This window comes from Emydura macquarii, unplaced genomic scaffold (genome assembly GCF_026122565.2).
Source record: "Emydura macquarii macquarii isolate MOO-44397 ecotype Brisbane River unplaced genomic scaffold, CSIRO-AGI_Emac_v2 contig_2897, whole genome shotgun sequence".
Lineage (NCBI taxonomy): Eukaryota > Metazoa > Chordata > Testudines > Chelidae > Emydura > Emydura macquarii.
The window spans coordinates 29,896,853-29,922,054 of NW_027133034.1; the positions used below are offsets into that span (position 1 = coordinate 29,896,853).

Genomic DNA, 25,202 nt, shown 5'->3' on the forward strand with positions numbered 1-25,202 from the left:
TGTTAGCTCCTACACTGCAAAGACTGGGACTGATAAGAACAAAACTTGAAACAGTATCCTTCTCTTCTCACTCTGTACTATTGTTTATTTCAATCATTCCTTTGGCATAAAAAATGATTTCATCTTTGATTCTCCTGGGAAAACTGGGATTTTACAGGGGGCAGAGCAGGAAAGGTGAGAAGAACTTTTGTAAAGAGAGAGCGAGAGGGAGATCAAATAATGCGAGAAAACAGAAAAAAGATATAAAGAAATAAAGTAAGATGGAAGAAGATCAGAAAGGACAGATTCTGTAGCTGGTGGAATACATTCAGCTACAAAATTACATGACATTTAAATGAGAACAAACAAAATATGTATTATGATCACCCATTATGTTAACAACAAAGCAACTTGCTTTTCTATTAACTATTCTAAAATGCTTTGGGACAAAGGGGAAGAATGTTGTTTTTTAAAATCTCAAGGAATACTCTTCCCGCTGATATCTGGATGACATAGTATACTATATCTTTGATCCACTGACACTGATATTTTACTTCCACTTTTTCCTACAATCCTGAGGAAAAATACTACTTCACATTCATGATTCACATATAATTACAATGAAAAGAAATAATACATCCTCCCAATGAGATTGTAATGGGGGGAAAAATAAAATGCCCTGATAACGAAGTGCAGTGCTCTGAAACATAGGAGATACGGGTTAGATTGCCATTCACCATTTCTCACTCACTGGAGGGAGAGAGTCTAAAAGAAATCAAACTCTCATCTCCTGAATGGCAGAACCAAGCAGAAAACACTGCACAGGCCACCAGACAGGCCAAAAATATGGGTTGTGATTAATAAAATGAGTTAACAGCCCATGATTTTGTCACAGATCCTTTATATGACATAGGTGGAGGTCAAAAAGGATGTTGTATGTTAGATTTAAAAGCTTTTGGAAGCATATGTAAATAAATGTCATCCATTACTTTTATACAGGATTGATTTTTAACAGGCTACTTCAGAAACCATAGACATGAGACTGCCACCATTATGAATGACTGTTACCTGACAGCTGCAGGAAATTCATTTGACGTGAAGCCTATTACTATGACAAAAATTTTAAGAGTTCAGCACTGCAAGTGGTGATTGTTTAAAAAGAATCACTACTTTCTCCTGCCCTCACCAACACAAATATTTGCTTGAGGGCAACACACATTTTCTGTTCAAATGGTTCCCAAGGACCTTTTTACTGGAATGATTGTTTTGCAGCCAATTCCTAAGACAGTAGCATTCACTAGACAAACAATGGCTTTTTCCTTGGGGAACTTGAAAAGCTCTTGAAGTGTTTTTGAGAGCTTAAGTCAGAAATCCAGATTCATTTGCTAGTTATACATTATTTCTGCACTAGGAATATTTTCAAGAGCTCTGAAACCTGCTCTCTCTGGTCATCTCTCAGCAGTGAAAGAGCTTGTACACGCTCTAGTTTCAGGCAATAGACTACTGTTTTTATTTCTAATACTATTCCCTAATCTCAGTACCGTGTCATCTAAATCCTCCTTATCTCTAATTTCCCCTTTCCTTGAGCAGGACTGAAATGCTGTAGGGATTTTTAAATAAAGAACACTGGCTTAAAGAAAGTTTAAAGTCTCTGACCTTGGATCCATTGGAAGAATCATGTAGGTATTTCAAGAACTGCCAGGCATTTTCCTCACTGGAAGAGGCATTGGAAGACTGATACGATTTATTATAACTTGTGATTTCTAGCCCAGTGGCTTGACATCCACTGGGGCAGCGCATGATTGGACTTCTGTCTCTTACCTTATCATTTGAGGACTTTCTTTCCTGTGATGTATGTCCAGTAGGCAAGGAGGATTTAGAAGAAGGAGAAACGGAGGCCAGAGCATACTCGCTCTTATTACAAGAAGCGCAGAGTCCATTATCCACACTTGGTGGAAGCAACTGACATTTGGAGCATTTTTGCTCCATGGTTAGTTTTGACAGTGAACCAAAAATATATGTCTAAGCTGGTGAACTGGAAAAGCAGCCCCAAAGCAAGAGATCACTTAGATGAACTTCAGCTGTCTGGGAATGCCACCAACAGAAAAGTAGTTATAATTCCCAAATCCACAAATTAACATACAGAGTTTCTATAACACTACTTCCACTGCTGAGATGAAAACAAGATGAAGAATGCTCCAAAGCCACACAGACCCGATCCTGTTTGTTTCTGTTCCCCCTTTGGCATGGAAGTTTACTCTACAACCCTGGATTACTGGACAGAAATGTTATAGGAATGCAGTCACTTATATTATATATTTATAAGGGCTCCCCTGCCTCTCTCTCTGGTAAGTGTGCTCATGCACAATTAGGACGATAAACAAATACTATGAACCAACAAGTTAGTGGTTATTTAATCCCAGAGACAGAGAAACAGAGGAGCCCCTTAGTAATATATTACAAAGCACCAAAAGACCTCCATTCTTCTCAACAAGCAACAAGAAATAAATAATTATACTCTCCACCCTCAGAATTGCAGTTACTGCTGTAATGGAACGTCCCAGAAGCTGACAGTTTCCCTGTGTATCTCTTTGAATGTGAAAATTCTACAGCATGAGGCAATACTGGAAAATGAGGCACATAAATATTGGTGATCCTCTCCTGTAATGGCATTCATTCAAGAAAAATACATACTTAAGAAATCATGTTTATCAAACGAGTCATTGATCTCATGATTTCAGTGTATTTTAAAAGATATATACATGACTTTATACATTTGAGAATTTTTGATTGTGGCTAGGGCAATGTGATAGTTCAATCAATTGTACTGAGAATCTGCCAAATTAAAACCTGGACTGCATGGGAAGTTAAGAAGAATGAATCAAGTGAGAGCTAGAGGTTTGTTAGTTACACTATTATGAGGACAATAGGGTAGTGGATTCCAGGAACCTGGGATGGGATTCCAGAGCTAATATATTAGAGGCCAGAAGAGTATTTTAAATGCTTGTAAATTATTTTAAAACTATCAGTTAAACATTATTTTATGGTTTCAAAAATCAAAATAAAGTATATTTTAATTAAAATCTGACTATTGGTATTTTCCCAACCTCAACATATGACTTCTGCCCATGACCACCGCGTACCATTTGTTGCATAAATTTACCATGATGAACTATTAGCCATAAAAATTTGATTTACTTAACCAAATGTTTTTACATTTGTTTCTTACTCAACCTGTTAATGCAAAATTAATTCTGAATCCATTAAAAAGGAATGCCAAATATTAAAATGAATTATGAATGTAGTCAGCCTTTGTCCAAGACTGATACTTTTAAGTTGTTTTGTAAATATGTCAATAATCGGTACTAAGTTTCTTCAGTAATTTCTACTATAACAATAAAAGTTGACAGAAATTTCAAAATGTAAGGGATCTCACTTGAACATTTATTCTCTGTTATCCTGCTGTGTACAACTCACGTAAAGGAACCCTATTCTGGATGGAATGTAGAAATGAAGTCTACCCACAGAACTAGGAGACAGTAAAATGGCAGGTAGGTAGCTTTTCCTCTTGCTTTCACACCACAGCTGCTATTCCAATGTCAGACTCTCTGTGGCATTTGTATGTGGTGCTGGAATCTCTACCTCCATGAAATCACAGACTTTGTGGCCCCCTCCCTTAGTTTGCCCTTATCAGCACCTTAACATCCTGATATAGGCAGGTTGGCCCGCAGACCCTTTCTGTAGTGTGTACAGAGTGAATAGTGACCTCATAATGCTTACCCCGATGTAGTCCTGTTGCACAGTTCCTATGCAGGGCTTACATAGTACAGAAGGACCTTGTACTAGGCCTCCTCACTACAGGTGATTTTCACTCTATATATACAGAGTAAAAAATGTCCCAGGTATGATTGGATGCTATACAATGAAAACATACTATGTTTTCCATACACATCAGTACTTCGTGATTAGCAATCTTTGTTCTACAAGGATATGGTTATGATGAAAACTGTTTTTCTGGCACTTAGCTCCACCTTCCAGCAATTTTTTCAAATATAACAGATTTTCTACACCAATATTCAGTTTTTCAGCATCTCCAGTGTAATCCTGCAGTATGCAAGATAAAATTCTGCAAGCCATTTGGCCATGCTGATACCCAACAATTTGGGTATGTTCTAAAGTGGACCTAAAGAAGGTCTGTCATTTTACCACACCACATGCCCTGATGCATCCTGTTTTGTTTTTAATATGTTAAATTCTTAAAATAAAGAACAAAATTTTCAAGATACTTTTAAAATAATGTTTTGCATTTAAGATAATCTTTTTTCATATTAATATTCAAATAACTAAACACACTTTCAAATGACAGTTTTTATTAAATTTATATCTGAATGGAGATTTCATTATTCCTTTAAATGAAAAGAAACTTGTGTACTGTAGAATTTAGCTTCCAGATTCTCCTTAAGTAATTTATTTAAAAACCTATTAGAGCTATAAGCAGTTTGTACGGAAAAATGGTTTGTCTTTGATTCTGATACTGCATGGGCTGGCTTCTAGGGGACTACTTCTGTTATTAGACTTAGCAGTCAGTGTTTGCAGGATTGGATCCCTACTACATAACATAAACAAAACCTTTCATAACATATATATATAGCTTTGTTTACACTATGACATAATATGAGCAATGAATGGCTGCTTTTTAATAAATTGGAATTAAAAATAGGTAATGAATGTATGTCATATTAATTCATTTTCTTTCTTTAAAGATTTATGTTTAAAGTATTACCTAGAGGATATCAGGAAGAAAAGCACTGCAAACAAAACTAAATCTTTAAAGACAATAAAATTGGGGCTTAGACGCTTCCTGATGTTTCTCTAATTTTTCATTTTCATTTATATCAAACAAAAACCACAATTAGCACCTCAAGAGGATGGTCAAGGAGACATGGAGAGACAAACCCTGGTGAGATGGGGGAAGCCAACATGGTTCGGAGTTACCTGTATGTCTCTTCAGGGCTATACTGATTTCTGCCAGATGAAACTGTGGCCATATTTCCGGTCATCTCTCTCTCTCAGGCATGCCCCCAAAGGCAAGGGAGTAGAGAGCAGTTGGTATAAAGCCTGTGACAGAAAAATAACCAGCTGCCCTTTAAGACAACTTTACGTCCCCTTTCCACTGTTGGCAGAGGGACAAGGATCTGGATCACCATTAAGGCGTTATGGGGAATTGTGCGTGACCTTTGTCTGTGTTGTGCCTATTCATGGATAAAAAGTGGACTTAAGTTTCAAAGTCTGTAAATCCAGCATTTTTCATGAACATCAAAATTTATATGCTTTCTTTTTTAAATCTAATGCAAAAGGAATTCTTTATCTGTAAAATAAAACTGCTCAAATATGATATAAAGAGTAACTTATTTTAGCAGCAGTAATGGGAATATATATATTGCAGTACAAGTTATAACCCACATATTTATTAATTAGATACCTATACACTTAAAGACCAGATCAACATACTGATCACTGCAATTTTTTTTTTTTTTTTTTTTTTTTTTTTTTAAAAAACAAGGTCACAGTTATCTAGATACCATCCACTGAATTTTGATAAATACATAATGGCATTAGGCAATTAAAAAAAATTAGACTTATTATTTCTTTATTCTAAATAATTAATTACTTTCCTGTGATTTTGATGTTACTTCACTTTAATCAAAGCCCACTATGAATGATATAAGTCTTCTGATTGTAAAAGAATACACTATTGCATAATTGTACTAAGAGCAGAGATTCTAAACTAACAGTTTAATGCTGGGAAATGCTGCAAGTTCAAAATATTGCTCAACTGTTTCATTTTAAATTTACATCGTGGGAACTAACTCCTAAAAAACTATAAAAGATTATTACTCTTCTACCTGTAAAGCTCAAATTCTTTAATCCCATTACACTCAGGGGAGGGCAAAAATGGATTTAAATAAAAACACCCAAATTTCATCTTGACATGCAACCATGTGTGAACATGAAAGAATTATCTAGCAATTTCCTTTTCCCATAAAACACTTGCACTGGAGATTAATATATATAAACAGACAATGAATATTTTATAAGTAATAAAGTAGGCTGAAACAGCTCACAACATCAAAAAGTGAGGCTATTTGATATGATGAAACAAAGACATATTTAGACAACCTTCTGACAGTCAATAAAGGAACACGGAACATGGGCAAATTTTATAAAGTTACAGGGAGATGTAAAATTAACATAATCCATTTCTTGAAAAGTCTCTCAAACAATATTACACAAAATACTAGGCACCTTTTAACAATGTCTTACAGAACTCTATTTTGGTTTGTTGGTTTTTTTCTTTTCTTTTTTTTTTTTTTTTTTTAACATCATGATGGCAGAAACCACAAAACTAACAGTTTTTGACCTGTTCCTCTGATTAAGGATTGGGTTATATAGAGAGCTTCCAAGCAAGTATTTCAGATAGAACAAATCATGTAATTTTAGTAAGAAATAAAGCTGTTTTGTATATCATGTTGTCCTGAAGTTCAACCAGCAAGGACAAAAAAGCTTGCGGCTAAATGTATTAAAGTCTACTCTATATGCAAAGACACATGCTTGCTTACAATGCAAGCTGATAAAAAATGATGTTGTTCTGAAGAAGGCAACTTGTAAAAGAAGTCCTTATAATTAATTTTTCAAGAGGAATAAATAGCTAAATTAAAAACATTTGGGATGACCTATTAGAAGATGAAGAAGACAGACCTAAATGGGTTTATAATTGAAGAAATAATGATCCTCCTGAATGATTAACACAATAGATATGTCAAGCCATTTAAAGATGACTGGAAGAGTTACAGCTAAGAGAAAAGAGCCCAATAGTGATAACTCAGAATCTACATAATTTAAAGGCATTTTATCAGAGAAATTCTGTTAATTATTATGACAGATTGTCAATTTATCTAAATAAACATTTTGTCTAATCTCTTTTCTTCTCCTTTAGATTTACTGAACTTTGTCATCTCAATGTGCAGGATATTTGAAGTGGTTTAGATTACATCAGACTGAAGTGTTTTTACCAATGCCCATTTGGCTGTTTTGCTAGTACCGAATTAACTTTTTAAAGGTTTTGGCAGTTCATAAAAAAGGTGCACCTGTAAACCAGAGGCACAGAATATGATATAAAAATAAAAATTAATCTCAATTTACAATTTTTGATATTACAAATTCTTCAAAATTTTTAATCAGAGCAGGTAAAATTTCCTTCCTGTACTGAGGTCTCACCCAGTGTACCACTTTTGCTTTGCAGATCCATGATGAGGAGGGAAGAAAGCTGCAAAGAACCTTTCACTCCTTCTGAGCACTAAGGAAAAGAGCTCTGAGCTAGCTCTAAGAAAGACAGCACCATGGAAAATATAAGAGGACTAGCTACTTGGTCTGCACTCAAAAAGTACATTTGGCATACATCAGACAGCTGTTGCAACTCCTGAGGCAAAGATAAAATTGCAGCTTTGAAAGGTTTATTGAATCCCTATGCCCTCCCCATAGTTTGAGGAGAGGAGCATGAGTTACATTTTAGTTTCCAATTTAAAGCGTATTTACTTGGTGTCTGTGGCCAATGTCCAGCAAAACACTTCAGCGTGTGCTTAAGCCCATCTCTGTTCAGCAAGCATGTCACCACATCATTTATCCCGTTGACTACAATGGGACATAAGCACATGTTAAGTGCTTTGCTGAATCAGGGCCAATGTGGGGAAATTTCACACAAATCAAATGAGAAACCATTTCTAAGGTTTATCACTGTATTTTTCATACTGTTTGCCTCTGTAGAATTTAATCCTCAATGTCAAAATGGCAATAAAAAATTACATAGATTTGATATATGCAAAACTAAACTCTAATTCTTGTTTCTGAATTGGAAGTAGTCAAAATGGAGTCATACCAAAAGTTTACCATTTAACTGTCACTGTGTTCTTGTTTCAGCAAAAAGACAACAGGAACATTTCTTTAGTCAAAAACATTCAGAGATGATCAACAGTCTTCACTTTACAATCAACACACACATGCACGTGGGAGTGTTTGCTCCCAGACATTCAAAGCAGATATAAGGACATTTTAACTGGAAAATAAGCTTTAGTAATTGAGCAGAAGAGAGACTGGTGTCACTCTCCAGTCCAGTCTTCATCACTAACCTCCTCTGACTCCTTCATCCCCTACTTCATCCCCTAATTTTTCTGTGTTATATCATATGAAAGAACTAACAAGATTGTTTGTTTCAAAAGGAATATCTCCTTATCTTTCATTGTTAGTATCCTGATCCTTCCCATTTTCCCCTCCCTCATTTCTTTGTTTTTTGTCATTCCTTGTTATGTTTATTTAATTTACATGTAAGCTTCTTAGGACTGACAGACATCTGTTTCATTTGTAAAATGTCATCTACATCTCTGGTAATGTGAAAATAATAAATAATAGTAACAGAAGGAAGAGGCAATATTGGAAGCTATAAAGGGGGAATGGAGAGAAAGAAGGGAAGGAGTTGGTATTCAGAATAGATAAAGAAAAGAACTCGTTATGTCGTATGAATTTTGCTGTGCTGCTGCCATGCTGAGGACTTAAAGAAATTTGAAGCTGAACATTAAAGATAATTCACATACATCTTCCCATGTGTGCAAAACCCAATCCATGAAAGCAAACATAAGCGCCAATATCCTGATAAACAAACATTATGCATAATGATATGGCCTTATTGTCCTCTATCTGTGTTATAGCTGCATTCTATTGGGAAAAAAGAGGCACATAACAAACTGGTCAAGTGGAGCACTTATTACAGATGGGACACTGCTAACAACATTCCCATATCCAGCAAATATAATCATCACACCTAACTCTGCATGAGATTTTCCAATATTTGGTGGAGTGAAATTTTTTCTTTATGGAGAGACAAGTTATCTCATTTTACTTATGCACATCTAAATTACACCAGGGGTTCTCTGGTAGCATATAAAGAGTTCATTTTGAATGTAAAGAGCATGTAAAAAGCTTAGCAAACAAATTACAAAGGAATGGGTGTTCGTGAATAGGCGTTTCAAAAAGAAATATCAGATGAAAAATTATTTTAAACTCATTCTTCAGTGATGTGATATGCTGTAGTGATTCCAATATTTTTATGCTAATTTCATATCTACACCTTTTAACATACTTCACCAACTCAGCTGAAGGTTACTGAGTAGAATTTAGCTTATTATTCCAACAATCTATTTAACTGATTAAAAATTCAATGTTCATTACAAAAAATGTAATCAAATATTTGGATGAGAATCCAAATAGTATGGCTGGATAAAGACAGAGACAGAGATTTGCACAGGTTAGGAGGGAGAGAAGGGGATGAGAAAAAACTCAGTCCAAAATACAGAAAAAAAAATTCTGAAGCCTCTGACTGGCCACATAATACCAGTTATTTATAAATACTGTAGTATCGCTGGCTAGAACATTAAAAAAAGAAAATCTCTTCCTGCCTTGACTTTTTAAGTTAGTTCTTCTGAAGTCCGCATAAAACACAAAGTTAACAGTGTTTTCACTATAATTTTATTTTGGATAATATAATTTTGCTGAAATTTATTTTTTGTTCAAAAACATTAGCTAGTGTAATTTTAATTCCTTTATATCTGCAGTTATTTACTATGCGAAGTGGGACTTCTGTTTCGTACCGTTAGAAAACCTAGAAACTAAGGGCTTGTTTACACTACCACTTACTTCAGTATAACTTACATCACTCAGGAGTGTGAATAATCAACACCTCCATGCAACATAAGTTATATCAACCTAAGTATGAGTGTAGACTGTCGGTGTGTACAAGGTATGTAGACTGTGTAGACTGCTAGTGTGTACAAGCGCCGATGTAGAGGTATAACTACTACCTTTCATGGAGCTGGAGTTGTTATGCTGATGGAGAGCTCTCTCTCGTCGGCTTAGAGCATCTTTACCAAACGCGCAGTTCACCAATGGCGCAGTTACATCGGTGCAGCTAAGCCACTGTAGAATTCCTAATGTAAACTAGCCCTAAACTTTCCAAGTATGTCTAGTTCCAGCTAATAGACCAAGTGGTTCCAGATATATAAACACATACATACACTAAAACCTCATCTGATCATTTAAAAAAAGAGTTGGATGGTTTATTTCAAACGTTTCCATAAGGTCCAAAGCAATAACACAATTTTTAACCATCTTGTCTACTAAGGGCCAGTATTCAAATTGCTATAATGGTGTTTGTGCAGCCAAGTAGAAAAGTGAAGGGCAGTGTGTATGCTCATATGAGTGTGTACAAAATTACTTAGAGTGTGAGACAAGACCATACTCTTTCCCCATCCTCTGATGCCCCGGAAACTGCTCAGACCCACTTTCGTCTTGTATGCAGGCTGTAATTTTATTTTAGACCTGTCCACCAACAGCAGTACAGTGCAAAATCATGTTTTAACCTCTGACTTCTCAGTTCTTCTTTGCTAGGATCCTGGGAGGAAAGGCAGTCTCCCTCTCTCTAGGGAGCTATTTCATTCCAGGCTCAGCTAGCCCTGTCCTCCTCTCTCTGTAATGCTTCCTTTCTGGATTATCATCAGGTTGGTCAGTTGAGGACTAATTAATTCCTTACCTCCCCAGCCTCCCCTCCTAATTAGCTAATTATTCAATCAGCCATTACAGGGGGGGAGGAGGGAGGAGAGAAAAAGAACTAATTGAGGCTATGTTGTTCACAGTGCTCAGCCACATGTCAGATCTCAGCACTCTGTCCCAAAGAGAGAGAGAGACAGAGAGTGTTCTGAAAGTGGTAGCACAAAAGCTGATCTGTACCATACACAAGGGACACAGGACAGTCTTAATGAATTTTTTTTTAAACCATGTAGTCATAATTTCTAATATTTTTGCTGATTTGCCTTACATTAAATATCAAATTTCAGCTCTGCCAACACAGCAAGTTATAATATAAGTTGTATAAACAGTAGGAACCGAGCTGGAATTTAATTAACATCTTACCTAAACCAATCCTTTTTATAAGAGTTTTTAATTTTAACTTTAAGATTTGGAGCAGACAGTTTTCTGTACATCTTGGATTTAATGAACATAAATCAAAGGGTTGCATTTGTCTAAAGGTCACTTTGCGTGTAGGATATTTACAAACCCCAAAATACCAAGCCAACTCACTGGTTTCATAATGAAGCCAGAATGTTTAACCATATTTCCCCGCCACCACCATCCTCTCATCCCAAACACATCCTAGAAAAACTATGGCCTGTGGCTTTTTCTTACATGGTTGGCGTGCAAATCTCTCTCCTTGCACATCTTTGATGTAGTTGCTTAACTTATCCGATTTTCCTGACTTTACAGGTACCTGACAAGGAAAGCCTAAGAGTACTTGCCTCCCCCACATAAACAGGATTTCCTCAGCACAGAGGTCTGTAAATACTCCTACTTGGCTCACTGCTGTGATTACCCTCGTCCGGATTATGGAGCAAGCAATGCCCAAGAACATACAATTGGAACGGTATTTTGACAAAAAGTCCAACAGAAAATAATTTACAATGAGCATGATTTAGTAGATTATTCAGGAAAGTCACATTATGGGTATACAGATAATTGCAGTTCTTTAGTACCAATTAATGAGAACTCCCTAAAACAGTGGCACTTTCTGCTATATTTCTGCTCCAGAATGATGTTACAGGCAGTAACTGCAATAGGACCAGCAATTGTATTTACAGTACCCTGCTGGTAAGTGAAAAGACAGTCCACTTCTTCCCTAAATATTTTCTGTGAATATCAGGCAACAGTAGTTTTCACCACCCTCTGAAAATTCCACAGATGGAGAAAGACCCAGCCAATCAATAGGATTGGATGGTCCCTCTGCATGATACCATGGCTTCCTCTCAGTTGGTTGCCTGCAACTATACTATGTCCCCTGCAGAGCAGTCAGGCATCTGACCCCAAAAGTGAGCAATTTAATAGCATGAGTGACTGCATGGTTTAGTAGAGTATAAATAAGCACAGGACTTACCATAGAAGTGACTGATCTGTCATCTTCTTCATAATTTACTACAGGAGGTGGTTCTTTCCCATCATTCTCCTGAACCTTTTGTTCTAGAAGTTCTTTCTGGGCCGTAAATTTTGCCTCAGTGCATCTTAATTGCTGAACTGTTTGCTTGAGTTCTTCCAGTGTTTGCTTCTGGCTCAGCAAAAGCACAATGCTGAAGAGAAAAGGACAAGCACAAATTAAACACAGATGATTTTAAAATGAGTTTTTCTTGTCAAAACAATATGAGGGGAAACATTTTTGTCATTGGTAATTTTTGGTTTCCCTTTTCTACCTTTCCCACCCACTTATCTCAACTGGAGGACATCCAGGTTACCTCTCCTTTGAAAAGCAGGAAGTGATCTCAAATGTGTTAGCTGCTCAAAGTCCTTCAACTCATGAACAAGTCAAATATCGCAAAGCTTTCAAAACCAGAAAGATAATAAAAACAAAGTAGAGTAAGCTTATATGTTATCACCACCCATTTCTTTTTCAAAGAATGACACAATTAGTAAAAAAGAGTTTTCTTTAAAACTTTTCTATTAGTGTAGAAATAATGGAAATAAAGGAAATGGAATTAAGAAAATGCCTGTTCCTTTTTCACCCTTGAAAATTCACCAAATCAAATACAATATTTCTAGTCTTGATGTAGCATACAGAGAAAGAAAGGTATACTGAATTATGGAAATCCTAAAATGTGCATTCTAAATTTAGACTAGTAACCAAATATTTTGATTCCTTTTTCTAAAACATCTTTCATTTTGTGTTTTTGTGTATGCATGCATGTGAACTGGGGTAGCATGACGCACATGGGAGAAGGGAAATCCTCTAGGGGGAGGGCTTGTTTGGTGTTTTGTATTTTTTTAAGATTGTAAGCTCTTTGAGCAGGGAGCTTCATCTATATTTCTACAGCATTCAGTATGTAATTAATTAATAATAAATAATAAAAACAGAAATACATATTATAAGAAAAGGGATGAATACACTGAATTTAAAGCCATGTAGATATAATAGCACTGCTTGAACTCTTCAGACATTCTGTTAAGAGCCTCTGATGATAACAAATAGTAAGAATGATTCACCTAGGTTCACTAGATTCACAAGAATCTCATTAGCTAATTGAGTGAAATGTAGCTAACTTATTAGAAATTATCTAATTAGAGTCATGAAAAATATAGAAAAAGGCAAACTTCTATAGCTTTTGATACTGTTGAAAAAATATGCATTAAGAGTGCCTTCAGCCCTCTCAGCTCACACTAATGCAGGAGTCTTATTTGCTCATTGTTTTCTTCATTAAGATAATATTATTTAAGCTATTGTGTTCCAGTTCACAGTTATTGGAAAGTAATGGTATCTACCTGTCATGGAATCAGTTAAATCTTGACTAAGGGTGGAAACAATGGGGGAAAGGGAATTAAGTACAACCCTAATTCTATTTCTCAGTTCTTACAACTTCAGTTTCAAAGTAGAGGCTAAAAGGTATATAATCAGAGATGGAAAAAGGTTGATGACTCCATTCAGTTCAACACACAAAAACTGTGATTTTTATAATGACTGATTTGCTTTATTTGTGGTACTGTTCAGTATTACAGAATATTAATATTCTGTATAATATTCAGCAAATGACTTCTATAGCCAGCATTTGGAATATGGTGCCTTGAGTAAAGAATATATCCAACCTAGCGCCAAACGTGGAGACAGTTCCAAAACTCAGATTACATGTTGGAGTAATGTAGTTCTGGAAACTTCTTCACACAGAAATATCTACACAATTGGACCTGTTAAGAAGAATGAAGAATCTGGATTGACTTCTACTGCACTCCCTTGGACCTTCCTGAAAGTAAGACATAGCCCCTTCAATGATACAGCTGCTCATTTTTTAAATTTAAAATATGGCAGATAATACTTTTATTAGCTATATTATATCAATATACTCCCAATAAAATACAAACAAAATTGCCTTAAATAATTTCATAAACTAGCTCTGAGGAAAACAGTTACAAATCTCATCTGTAACTGTTGTTGCTCGAGATGCGTTGCACATTTCCATTCCACTTCAGGTGTGGGGGGTGAGTCCAGTGCTCTGGAGCCAGAGATGTTCTCTTAGATGTTCTTAGAAGTACCCATTTGGGCAGCACATGCACCTTCAGTATGCTCACGCTACTGACCGATAGTTAATGGGTGAAGCCGCTTCGACTCCCCTCAGTTCCTTTTTACCAAATAGACTCTGATACAGAGGGGAAGGAGGGTGGGTCATGGAATGGACATATGCAACATATCTGGAAGAGTAACAGTTACAGAAGAGGTTAGCAACCATTTTTCTTCAAGAGATTGCACATGTCCATTCTACTTCAGGTGACTAACAAGCAGTTCAGATGGGAGGAGAGTTTTGGAATCTACCAGAACAATGACTGAAGAATTAGTTGCCTAAATTTGGCATCATTCCTGGATTATAGCATACCGTGTCATTAAAAAATGCACTGATGACGATGTTGCAGCTTTACAAATGTCTCTTATGGGTACATGAGACAGAGAAGTAATGAAAGCTACTTGGGATCTTGTGGAGTGAGCTATAACCCTGCTTGGTGGTTGGCAACATCACAGCACAGATTTATGTAGGATGAAGTCAACGATGAAATCAGTTGTGAAGAAACTGGAGATATGTCTACACAACCACTAGACACCCATGGCTGGCCCATGCCAGCTGACTCAGGCTCATGGGCCTTGGGCTGTGGGGCTGTTTCACTACTGTGTAGACTTCCAGGCTCAGGCTGGAACCTGAGGGGGGAGAGACAGACAGGCCCCAGCCTTTTGGTCCCACTGCAGAGAGGGAGGCAGGGTAGCTCCTCTCCATCCCATGAACAAGGGTGGGGAGGGGAAGTACCAAGGGCACATGGGCACATTCCTTGCTCTGCATTTCCTACCCTCTTTCCCCTCACATGGGCATCCACAGACTGCCTCAGGCTGCACAAGTCTTTGAACCACTGCCTTCTGTGGGCCATCAAAGCTTGCAGAAAGCGCTAGGTACCTGGCACCTGGCTGAGGGAAACTGTTCCTATCCCTCTGGGGCATCCCCCTTGCTGCTGCTTCCAGCTTCCAGGGAGGCAAGTCATGACGGACAGTGTGTGGAGTGGTGCCTGGCACGTGCCAGCCGGCTCTGAATGCCTCGGGGACATTGTTCCCAGAGGATGAACCGAGAAACCACTGCCATGGCTTCGTCTGCTCCCAGGGATCTGGGGTTTCTCTCTGTTCCCGGTGTGCCTAGGAGGCAGACTTCACTGGAGCCGCCTGGCCACAGACTCCCGTGCACCATCCAGGTCACACACCGTCATCCATAGTGACTCTGCCCATAGTTGGTTGCCCAGCCCACCATCGTTCCCTGCACACTCGCGCATACCAAAGCAGCATAGAGTCAGGGAAGATGGTCCCGGAGACCAGGGCAGACAGATGGCTATGCAGGCAGTGGCAGCTCAGACAGGTGGCTTGGGTACACGCACGGAAGAAGGCATGAAGGGGGCATTGCAGCGGACCAGCACTGAAGAGGAGACCCCCTCCGCCGGCCTCACCTTCTTTCTCTCCCAGCCACCTGTGGGGGGACAGAGCAAGTGCAAAGAGGGCGCCCAGTCCTCCCTGCACCCGGGATCCTGCCACCAGGGTCCCATCCAGCACACGGGGAGGAGTTCAAGGCTATCGTTGTGGGGGGGTACCCATGCTGCCGTCCAGGGCCTAAGCTGGCCAAGCACGACACTGTTAATTTTTACTTTCTCTAGATAGTCAAATTCGACATCTTCTCTGCACTCCAACTGGGCCATGACTGACCCCAGCAGGGCCGATCCAAGGACCTCATTAATCCATGAAATGGAAGTACTCAGCACTGCACTGAGCAGGAAGGCTCAGAGTGGATACAAGACAGCCTCCATACAAATGGCAAAATCTCGCTTCCCTATTGTTTTTTTATACAAGGCTTGAAGCCACTACATATCTGCCCATGGTCTTGAATGTGGCCCTCACCCAAATACTTGGAGTGAGGGTCACTCACCGGCATAGATTTCTTACAACAAGCACAAGACTTAAAGGCTGGGGACCACAGCATGCCCTAGTACCAAAAATCAACTTTTGCAGTAAGAGTGACTCTACGTCAGAAAACCAAGAAAAAAAAGAAAACCTAAACTAAGTACAAGATTGAGTGTCACTAAAACTCACTTTAACTATATACAAATAGAGAGAAAACCACTGATAGTGGGGAAAAAACTTGGCTAAACAAGGTGACATGCTCCAACTACTTATCAAAGCCAATATGGAGGAACGAGGGAAGGGTGGGAAGGGTTAGGGTGGCTCTGTGGCATGAGTGTGTTGAATGCAAATGTGCAATGCTGACAGATACCACTGAGGGAAAACATCCCCAGCTTTGTGCACTGGGACCACACAAACCTGAACTGAAACAGACATGTGCAATCACGCAAAGAAGAACTGCATATTACAATATAAACAACTTTTCCCTTTAATATTTTCACCTTCTGATATCTCTGCCACACTTACTCTGATTTTTTTCCACAGGTTTTAGAAGATTCTTCTATTTTCTTTTCTAGTTCCAACACAATCTCCTCTTTGTTCAAAAGCGTCTGCTGTGTCTGAATCAATTCTTCTACTACTGTTTTCAACCTAAAATATATGTTAGTTGTACAAATAAAAAATATGCATGTACTACATACAAACAAGTTAGTTTCTAGTTTGCCAGTTTCCCTTTCAAGGTTATATGTTTATTAAATTGTTTATTTTGTGAATGTACCTTATTCTGTGGGTACACTCTAGATGTGGGTGCAAACTGTTGGGAGCAAAGGCATATTTTAGGCCTGATAAAAATCTGCTGTGATTTTTAACAGTCTGTTTAGATAATGTTTAAAAGCTTAAGATTAAATAGAAATGTTCATTTGTAAGAAAATGAAGAGTAATCATGTTTGTGAGGAAAACAAAAAGATAAAGCATCCATGAAGCTAGAAAAAGACTGGTCTGAGTTAGCCCAAAACTAGTACTGACAGGGGTGGAGAACCGATATGAAATTGAGAAACTAATACATATTCATAAGAAAAAAATAACAAAAGTTATAAATAGTTAGCGTAAACAAAGGAAAAATGAAGCTGTGTATATGTCTGATGCTGGAGACAACTGTGTGGTAATTGTCCTGATGAGCTTCCCACTTTTGTGTAATTGATCACTACTTACTCAGCAGCTAAAGGTTCACTCTTTGATGCAGTAGCACTTAAAATGCTTCTTACACATTTTATTTATTTTTTTAAACTTGAAGCAGTTGCTAAGCCAGGAGTATTCACAGTAATACAAAGCAGAATCAATTCCTTCCCAGCACTCATCCAGTTATCTTCCACTATATCTCTGTCAGTCATGTATTTTCCAATACAAATTCATTAATATAGGTATTCCAGACAACAGTGGCATAACACATAACAAAAATGATAGGATTTGTTCTTTGGAGCTGTTCTCCTAATGCTCTACTACTGCCCACACTTTTTCAATTGAAAGAACAGTCAAATAAGTCATATCAAGTAGGCTTTAGCTATCTGGGAATTGTATTCCATATACCATATACACCAAAATTAGATTAATCTGAATTTGTTCCTAACTTTGATATATATTAATGATTTATCTCCTACATAAACTTATTTGGTACTTTATAATCCCAGATTCAAGCTTCCAACACTTCAATTATCAAAACACATGGTATTGTTTTCATAGTACTGTAGACAGCAAAGTTTGGAAATTAAACTGCTTTTAAAATACTGAAAGAGGAAGAAAATTATATATATATATATATATATTATATTAATGCTGAAAAAAGCTTAGGTGGGAACTTGATCTTGCTGTCCTGATGAATGATTATAATACTGGGAAGCCTGATTTCTACATGATTGGTTATCATTTTAACATTTTATTTTTTCTCTATATAAGCATATTTGATACAGTGGACAAAGAAATTAGTATTTAGTTTCCAAGGGCAGGAAAGAATTAATATTACCAAATTTATTTTAGTTACATTGAAAATAATTTTCATCAGACACTGTATGTAGGCAGCATAAATGTTTGCTTTAAAATACTGAAATATTAAAAGCATCTGTAACTCAAGATTATTTTTCGAGTGATGGAAGCTATATTGATTCCAAGCATGGGTGTGCATGCACTCCATGAGCTGGAGCCAGAACAATAGTATAGTAGTGTCCACTGATATCACAATAGTTTAGGACCCTTGGGATAGCATAGATACATGCTTTACTGTAGCTGTACACCACACAAGTATAATTCGTAAAGTCAAAATGGCTAAGAAGTTAAAAACTGAATGGTAACAGACTGTGAAACTCAGTGATGATGCAACTCCGATATTATGAACAAAAAACTCTCAACCATGCTTCTAGCTGTTTCCATCACTTTATACTGACTCAACAGACATTCTAGGTTTCATAGTGACACAAAGTGTCATTCTGGAATCTTATTTTGCAGTCCAAAAGCATGTCACATTTCTGACAAGTACTTACATTCCTTGCAAGCTTTCTGCCGTTAAGTTATTCCACATGATCTCATTAGCTTGAAGATTTTCATTTTCTTCTAGTAAAGATGTATCAAACTCTATTTCTTGTTCTACATTCTCTGGTGACCTGTTAAGTATGCAAAATAATTAAGATTTATATTATACAGTATACACACACACACGCTAAGTGTAGCTCACAAGCTAAATATCTGTTCCTTTCCAAAGTGATTATGTCAATAAAAAGCACATTTTAATCAGACTGAAAACAAAAGAAGACTGAAGATTGGAAACATGCTTGCTTTCCTTCAAAATAAGAGTACAGTCTTAAAAAACAAAAAGGAAGAAAATTCCTTGGATTAAGGTCACTACATAACTAAGGCTTTTAATGGAACTCCAGATGGGTGTATGAGTACACAATAACTGATCCAGCTGCAACTTTGGGACTAACTAATAATATGAATATTAATTTATATATTAGTAACGGAGATAAAATAAAAACACATGCAAGTAGTTCCACAGAACTAATTGGGACTATTTGCCTAAGTAACAAATGTACAAGATCAGATCCATAAATAACAAATAAAATTTATTCTTAACACAAATTTTGCTTGAAACAATGTAGCACATAGCTAATGTCACTGTGTCACATGGTCGTGACTCAATTTCTAGTTCCCCCAGTTATGTCTGGTTACATATTTTTAACAATATGTATTAGAATTTAGGATTTTCTTTTTTTTAAAAGCTTATTGCTCATTTTAGGACTTCTTTATCTTTTAACTAAGTCCTTGGACAGTTTACGTACATGGAGATACATAGCTCAGACAATCTTACAAATAAGGATAAGTCATTACAGTCAAGTAGCAATTTAAAGGAACCCAACTGAAAACAAACTATGCATATTCCATTTTTCAGTATTAAGGCTTAACACAGCAAATGGTTTCTTCTTGAGAGGTAAAAATGAATAAAACGACTAGAACAGAAAATATATACCTGTGAGCTTCTATGAAGCTATTGTATTCTGAGTTAGGGTCTATCTGTTCAACAGAAGTCTGGATCTCTTTATGGACATTCACCATCTCTTCCGTTACAAGACTGGTGATCTGACTGTATTCATCAAGGATTCCTTTTCTGGGGAGGAAAATACCATAATTCATACATTCTAAGGCCAGAAGGAACCATTATGGTCATCTAGTCTAACCACCAGTACAACACAGACCTGGAACTTCCCCAAAATAATTCCAAGAGCATATCTAATGTACAACATAGCATGTTTTGATAAATATTTTTTTTTTTTTTAAACTTAATAATGTACAAACTAAAAACACAAAGAAATTAAGAAATTATCTGATTTTTTTTTCTAAATCTTTAATGTAAATCTTCATAATACCTGGAATTTTTTAATATGCTAAAGCACTTGGTTTTGTTTAAGAATTTTAACCCTGAATTCAACAGAAAGAGATAATCTCTTTTTTCTTGTTCCTCATTTTCATTCTTCATACAACATTCTTACTGATATCTAGAAACTCAACATGTTCCTAATATTCTTGTTCTCTGTTCTGCTACTGCATTTTTAAGTTACATCTCTGTAGTAACTGATGTAAAATTGAACTATGACAATGAACCAAGCTGTTCAAATGTTGAGTGACTTGCAGTCAGTTTTTCCTACAAATGGCTGTTCCAATTGGCTAGAGAAAGAGAGGAATCCAATTGTACATTACTGGAAGAAATAAAGAACCAAATTATGGCCCCTCCATTAAAGGCGTTCCGTTCTCTCTGGGAACATATTCTCTACTACCACCCCAGTGCCTCCAGACAGATAACAGCCAAATTAAGGAACCACTAACACTAGCACCATTAGTTATATGACACCATATATCATTAACAAGGAACAATTGTAGCAGTACCTCATCTGAACACCCATTGATGATTTTAATATCAAAATGTACGGCTGAAGCACCAATTCATTAATTTAATAAAAAATGATCTTAGATAAACTAGTGCATAGTTGTTTTCCATATTACAGGCCAGTGTGCATATGATCCATGGGACCTTTCGCTCCCTATCATTTTTAACTAAACAAATAATCTACTCTTTGTACTACCCAAAAAAGTATTCTTGTACATTTTCTTTTATTGCTAAATCACCAGAAAAAGCACACACATGCTCATGACACATCTCAGCATGTATCTACCAAACCAAAAAAACCCACACCAGCAGGAAGGTTCAATTTTTGCATTCCATAGCCATTTTCTGTTTTACCCCTTTACATTTTCAATATTAACTTCGGCTCAACTCACTGAGTTCTCAAAGAAGGCAAGAATTTTTTTTAAATACTGATCAGTACTGACCAACCAGAATGGAGTGCACAGAAGAAACATTAATCTATTTTTTTTGTGATAAATTTTCAAGTAGATGCTTAAGAAGTCCTATTCATTGAACTCCAAAAATGTTGCTTTCCTAGATTTCCTCACTATTTGAGTAAAGAGAGGAGGCAAGAAAAAAAAGCCTTAAAGTTCACCCTAATCTTGGAAGATATTCAAAACTGTTTAAAAATACAGCTTACATGATTTATTTAAGACTAATGTAAAAGAAGTGGGCATTCAGGAAAGCAAATATTTTAATAACGGAACAAAACACATTTCCTTAAAAAATACTTGTAGTATAGATCCAACTTGATAACAGAATAAAATAAGATGCCTAGAACTAAAAGGAAGTAAATCTATATCACTACAGCCATTATAGAAAGTAAGCAATTAACCCGTTCAACATCCTAACAATTCACTATATGACCACCGATCCATAAAACCAGGATTATTCAACCATACCTCATAAAAGTGTTCCCTATCCCCACAATAAAACCACCCAGATCCTATCCTGAAATGTCCTGAAACATCAGCTTTGGTTCTATCTTAGATTCAATGTTATCCAATAGCAGCAATGTTACACAGGAATGCCACTCTACAAAGAGCATTTTACTAAAAAGAGGATTATTTTAAATGGCACCTTTTTACTTAAGAGATCTGATCCTTGTGTGTATTCAGATATCCATGCCCACTTTAGAAGCAAAACTACATTTTTACTGCTTTATACTCCTGTTGGTCCTGCAGGTAAGAGAGAGAAAGTTGGATTTATTCCAACTTGTGCACCAACAGAACTGTTTATTAAAATTATAAAGATAAGGTGGGTGAGGTAATATCTTTCATTGGTCCAGCTTCTGTTGGTGAGACACACAAACTTTTGAGCTTATGCAGAGCTCTTGTTCGGACCTTGAAAGCTTCTCTTCCACCAAATAAAGTTGGTCCACTAAAAAATATTACCTCACCCATCTTCTGTCTCTGATATCATGGGACCAAACTGACTAAAACAACACTGCAAACAGTGATATTAAATTACAATAATTTACAGCTAGGGGACATCCATTGATGCTACTGGAACTGCACAAAGATGTAACTAAGGGCCTAGAGTGGCACAAACAATCTTTATCACTGGTGATGATTAAGTTAAGAATTTGGCTTAATTCTCAAACCCTAGACTGTGTCTGCAGGGCTGGCAATTAGGAAATCCAATTTCTACACATGTAAATTATGCACACTTTGGGAGGGATTTTCAAAAGCACTCTATGTTGGCCTTACTCTTTTTCCATTCACCTCAATGGGAGCAGAGGTAGGCCAATATTCAGTACTTCTGAAAATCCCACATTTGAGTTACTGACAGAATCAACATGAAACCCTGCAGTGTCATGTTTTCAAAGTAGTATCCCAGTTGGGTATGTACATATTTTACCCACTGCTCAACTTTCAGTAGGCCTCTGAAGTAAAAACCCCAATCACGGATTTTTTTTACAACTTGAAATGTACATGGTATGTGTGGTTTCTCAGCACTTGCCTCCATTACCTGATTGAGCGCAAAAATTGACAACAGACAGAGTCACAACAGAGGCCCTCTGAGACGCTGGGATATACTAAGAAAAGAATTTCTCCATGTTCTCCGTAGATCAATCCACATGGAAAAAACTCCCAGTAGCTGATGGAGGAGTGCAACTCAAAATGTAGCTGGCTAATTTGGGTCTGATAGCTAACCTTCCCTCAAGACCCAGTGAGAGAAAGGTGCAGAAGCCCTTTATCTATTAAGGGTATATCTATACTGCAATTAGACACCTGGCCCATATCAGCTGACTCAGGCTCCTGGGGCTCCAGCTGCAGGACTGTTTAACTGTGATGTAGACTTCTGGGCTCAGGCTACAGTCCAAGCTCTGGGACCCTCCCACCTTGCGGGTCCTAGAGCCTAGGCTCCAGCCTGAGGCTGAACATCTACACCACAATTAAAGAGCCCCTAACCCTAAGCCCCATGAGCCCAAGTCAGCTGGCATGGACCAGCCATGGGTGTCTAACTGCAGTGTATACTCAAATGGTATACTCCAGGCTGGTACCACTGACAAGAATTGGATTTTTCCTGTGTCTCCTTTGCTCCAGAGGTCACAGAACTCTCTTCTACCCAGTTAAAGCAGCAGCAATTTGCCCTCACCTGTTCCTCTCTTTCTAGTCAGACATTAACAAGGAATAGGAAACAAAAAGATGAAGGTGCATACTGCTGCTCCAGGGAAGCAAGCTGTTTCCTGCAAGCAGATTCAGCTCAAAACTGGTCAGGAATTAAAGGGTCCCTTAGTGTCCTCTCCATGGTCTTTGAGAATATGTAATTTTTTCAAGAGTCTTCTTCCTTCCTTTGTTCTTTTATTAGTTGCCCTCCTCACTAACCCAGCTCCAAATTCCTCCAACTTGTCCTTCTAACTTATCCCGCCAGTTGACCAAACAAAAAACAAAAAACCGAAAACAAAAACACTATTGGCACTACTAAGAATGGCTGCCTGTCCAGGACCAAAGAAGTTAATGGGATAATTTTATATTTACAGGAATTTACTTACTACTTGTTACACTGCTCAGTGCTTCCAGACCAAGTCAATTGCACCCAGGAACCTGGGGGCATACCAGTAGGCATGAAAGTTAAGAGAAGAATCTGGCATCCTGTAGGTCAAGCCTCTTCCTGAAAATGGAAGAGGAAGTCCCTAGGGTGGCAGACATGCACTTTCTCAGTGCTCAGAATCCATGCAGGTTGAGCAAGGTTGTCCCACATAAATTGAAATGAATGAGGCCTAACATTTGGGGGTATATTCTGCCTTTTCTATTGCTCATTTGAGCTGATGTAAAGTGAGCGCATTAAAGAACCACTCCTATTGTATGTTATCCCAGATGAGACAGAAGGAAATCTAGGCAGCAGTGAAGTGGATAGAAACAGAGCATCGACACCAAATCACTGCGTTCAGCGATTGACATTGCTGTTTGTGATTGCGATGAGAAGGGAGAAGTCACAAGGCAAAATTAGGGTAATCAAATATGAGTTCAAATTAAAGGATTCATTTCAAAGTTTTAAAGATGCAGATTGAGGATTTATTCAAAACCAAACTAATATTTTAAAAGTTTATGGGGGAATACCCTGTCTTTGACATGTCCACATATTCCCCTAAGCCTGAAAAACATGGAGTCTCATTTATCTGAATGGACTTCCTATTAAAAACTGACAGAACAAACACTGACTTTTTGGCCATTCCATTCTCTGGCAATAAATAACCACAGTTTATTATTTTCTAATAATTCTAAAATAAAAATTAAATGGGATATTAAATAAAATTGACATCATATGAAAAATCAAAAACAGGAAAAGATATATCTTACAGTGCTTTAATCATTTCTTCTTGCATCTTCTGTAACGAATCAAGTAACAGAGGAAGCGTAGCATCATAATACTGGTGCTGATGTAATTGTGCTCCTTTCAGTGCCAACACATACTGATTATGCAGCATGTGAAGTTTCATAGTGGCTTTATCATAACGGTCTTTGGCTTTTTCAGTCTCCTTTCCTGAAGGAAAAGAAAATGGGAAAATGCATACAGTGATTTAATAGCACATGTTGATAAATCACTGCTCGTTAATAATACCAGAAATGAATTATTCACAATTACATATTACATCTATGACAAGTTCCCCTCTTTTTGCACTTCTAAAATTTTAGGCAGATAGTTTAATAAAAGAATAAACCTAAGAAATCTTAGTTCTTGCACTGGGCCAAATTTTACTTCTTACTGATGACCAAATATGGCAAAAACTCCCAATGACTTTAATGAGCTTTTGTGCGAATAAGTCTTGAGTAACAACTGCAAGATCTGACTGATTGCTTTTTAAATGTATAGGCTAGCAGGAGTATATGAAAACTTAGTAGCTGCTTCCTTCTAATATGTGGGAAAAATTACTATAATTTCATATCATATTACAAAAATATACAAACCCCCCTCTCCCCCAAAACTACATACACAATATTTAATCTGCTTCACCATTTCTTTCCACAATATTAATTACATATGAAGTCTCTCAAATTGCTTTTCCTCAACATTACGTTCTTTTGAAATTGGAGACTGACCTCCATGCTATAAAAATCCAACTGAAAATTAAATAACTAAAGACTCTGGTTTATAGATCTGAGTACTAAATCTTCCCTAAAAGACCCATCTTTTTCCCCCCGATTATTCACATTTCAGGTATTTTTTTAATTAACTAGTGTGGGCACTTTCCTGTGTGTCTGAATT

General features: G+C 37.1%; 1 protein-coding gene across 9 annotated transcripts in view; it reads right to left on the reverse strand.

The window, feature by feature from the left end:
* Positions 1-25,202, reverse strand: part of FER (FER tyrosine kinase) — a 316,011-nt gene that overhangs the window by 210,095 nt on the left and 80,714 nt on the right. For all 9 annotated transcript variants that reach the window (XM_067569167.1, XM_067569169.1, XM_067569168.1 and 6 more), the window contains 5 exons: positions 24,296-24,479; positions 19,557-19,694; positions 18,574-18,693; positions 16,568-16,690; positions 12,014-12,203 (listed from right to left, as the gene is read on the reverse strand). In XM_067569167.1, coding sequence (XP_067425268.1) covers positions 12,014-12,203; positions 16,568-16,690; positions 18,574-18,693; positions 19,557-19,694; positions 24,296-24,479 — 755 coding nt within the window. The remainder of the gene's footprint in view (positions 1-12,013; positions 12,204-16,567; positions 16,691-18,573; positions 18,694-19,556; positions 19,695-24,295; positions 24,480-25,202) is intronic.